This window comes from Mya arenaria, chromosome 3 (assembly GCF_026914265.1).
Source record: "Mya arenaria isolate MELC-2E11 chromosome 3, ASM2691426v1".
In the NCBI taxonomy this organism is placed as follows: Eukaryota; Metazoa; Mollusca; class Bivalvia; order Myida; family Myidae; genus Mya; species Mya arenaria.
This window is the reverse complement of record NC_069124.1, coordinates 28,462,074-28,464,856: the sequence shown is the minus strand read 5'-3', so window position 1 is coordinate 28,464,856 and position 2,783 is coordinate 28,462,074. Positions and strand designations below refer to the sequence as shown.

Sequence of the window (2,783 nt, the reverse complement as noted above, 5' to 3'; positions counted from 1 at the left end):
TAAACGTTAAATTCTTTTAAGAAAATAAGACAATTGTAAAGGCAAATTGTGTTTCAGCCTTAATCTTTGGAAAAAAAAGCATATTTTCAGTCCATGCTATCAGTTCTTTTGGGATTATTCATCCGAGCTTGGCCATCTTTTTCTGTTTGGCTCACAACACTGTATCACTTTTTTGATTGTTAGTTTCTGAAATAATACGATCAAATTTAGAGCAAGTCAACATGACAGATGATCAAATCCTAATAACACTCTATTGCGAATATCGGCTGTTATTTTGCAGTTCATATGTGATAATCCACAATATGCATTGACAATTGTCATCGACGTCATGCGGGATGCATTTTGCTAGTTGTCATATATTATGTTTAGATAGTCTTCGATATTTATACGAAATTCCTTTGGTTTCTTTTTGAAGATATTTCGAACATGAACTTAACTTTTGACGGCTTGATCATAGAACAATGTACAGATAGCGAAACGATTAAAATGATGGTACCATACAACTTGATGCGAAATGGAGTGCCGAGTGATGACGGAAGTTGCTATTTGGTAGATTTATAATGTTATTTTCTAAGTGGAATTCGCAAATTATAACTATATAACCAGTTACTGTTTTAAGTCAAAAATGCATTTATATATAAATGATAGTACGAATTTTATCTAGTTAACCAGTAATTATGTTACTTCTTAAGTAGCATTCGCAAACCATAACTAGATAACAGTTTTGTGTTAAACAGTACGAAAAAAAACAGCTGGTCGCCGTGGGCCATTTCGAGCCTTTGTCAAGTCTTTTGCTATTTATCTTGTCGAAAATTCGCGAAAAATCACTGGATAGCTAGAGAATTATCGCAAACCTTAAGTGGACAACACGAAACAAAGATAAATACATACATATCACGCCCCAAACATAAATAACGTAACGCCATTGGTCCAAGACTGGTCACGCGTTGGCCCCATTTTTTCCATATTGGGTCACCAAAATTACATCGTACCTGTAGGTGTTCCGATATTGGATATACGGTTCTGCGAAAAAAACGAAAAAAGACAGAAGCAGACTTTTGTCAATAATGAATAGTCATTTCTTACTACACTTTTCAGTTGCTAATAATCTTTCCATTACTTGTATATACTGAAATTCTGGTATATGTTAATCAAATGTTTTAAAGCTACACTCTCATAGATAGCCAAGAGTCGACAAAAATATTGTTTTATCTTAGATTGTGGGAAATTGACACACCCGCCTTAATGCAATTGGTATTGAGTCGCTCTCTCAAGTTCTTGTTCCAAATGACGGGAATGAACTCTTAAAATAGCATTTTCATTTACCCGTTAGTTTTGCATTTATATTATTTATTTTATAACATGAATCAATACTTAAGTATGTATTGGCTTTCAAGATAATAATATTTAATATCGGGCATGGCTCGAAAATCAGCCACGATAACCTAATGACATAAGGCCACAGGTAGTTATTATTTTGAGTATGTCAATAACATGTTATAATGGCTATTATTTTCAAATCTAAATACTCGATCATATTAACTGTTGCACAAATGGAAAAAAAGGAATACTGGCATATTCTATATCATCGAAAATCCTATCAACGATTTAATTCTTTTTTATTTCACAGGACCTTATCGACAAATTGACAGAGGCAGAAGCAAAGACACTATTAAAGACATTGGAAACCAAAAGACCAACAATCATTCTTGATGCATATAATAGCATCAAGAGAACAGACCCAGAGCCTGATCGTCCATCGGCGGAGGTGCAAGGCTGGTGCAAATGCACTCATTGCCCAGAAATGGACAGGGAACTTGACCGTGTGTGCTGTAACATGCGTCCAGAACATTGCATTAGCCTGAGGACTGTTAGTTCGATTAAATGAAATATTTTCTTTGTCTCACTATAAATAAGTACTAACTCTTATTATACATATGAACAGAAAGTGTGCCTATTCAAAATATCTATGTGAAATGTTATGATTAAAAAGTCTTAAGAGATGTTGTTTTCTTTTTACAATTTGATAAATTAATGTGTAAAATATTTTCTTTATTTGAACGGTTACACATATATGGAACATTTATCTGAAAACGTACAGATGATTCTTACTCTTACAATCTCCTTTCAGGAAATGAGCCTGGTGACAGACACGTTGGTGTTGAACATCCAAGGGCCTATGAATAAGGGAATTTATGTCCATGATGCTGCCCTTGAGCAAACCCAGGATGAATTGAACCAAAAACTGCGCCAAGGTGCGTATCGCCAATGTAACCTGTGGATCCATGGTCATTTAGGTCCCAGAATCAGGAAAAATGTGCCAGCCTGTTGTGTACAAGTTATTCGGGACAAATTTCCAGATTCTGCTGGAAAATACACTGGATTCATCCCGCTTGAATAGAATTTCAATTAAAAATATTGACTGATAATTCAAACTAAAGTAAAATTTGTCGTATGGAAACTATTTATTTTTCACTCACTTGTAAACCTGATAAACAGTGAAATAAAGCTTTGAAAACGGTCACCTGTCATGAAATCATATGTTTTTAAATACTAAAAACCATGTTTGTAAGCCTTTTTGAAAATAATTTTACAGGATCTTCAATTGTATTTAGATTTATATTATTTAACCGAGTGCATATATGTTTAGTAATAGTTGATATATGTATAATTATTTTAGTATTAGAATAGTATACCCACAAACTGAACATATAATACATTGCTAAAGCTTTGTCCATTCAGCACTATTAACACTTGTAAAAATATTTACTTATAATAATTGA

The 2,783-nt window shown here is 33.4% G+C and overlaps 1 protein-coding gene across 1 annotated transcript; it reads left to right on the top strand.

The window, feature by feature from the left end:
* Positions 1-489: 489 nt before the first annotated feature.
* Positions 490-2,401, top strand: LOC128225923 (P2X purinoceptor 7-like). Its single transcript, XM_052935817.1, has 3 exons — positions 490-549; positions 1,631-1,870; positions 2,132-2,401. The coding sequence occupies exons 1-3, from the start codon at positions 490-492 to the stop codon at positions 2,399-2,401; spliced, it is 570 nt and encodes a 189-aa protein (XP_052791777.1).
* The last annotated feature ends 382 nt before the right edge of the window (positions 2,402-2,783 follow it).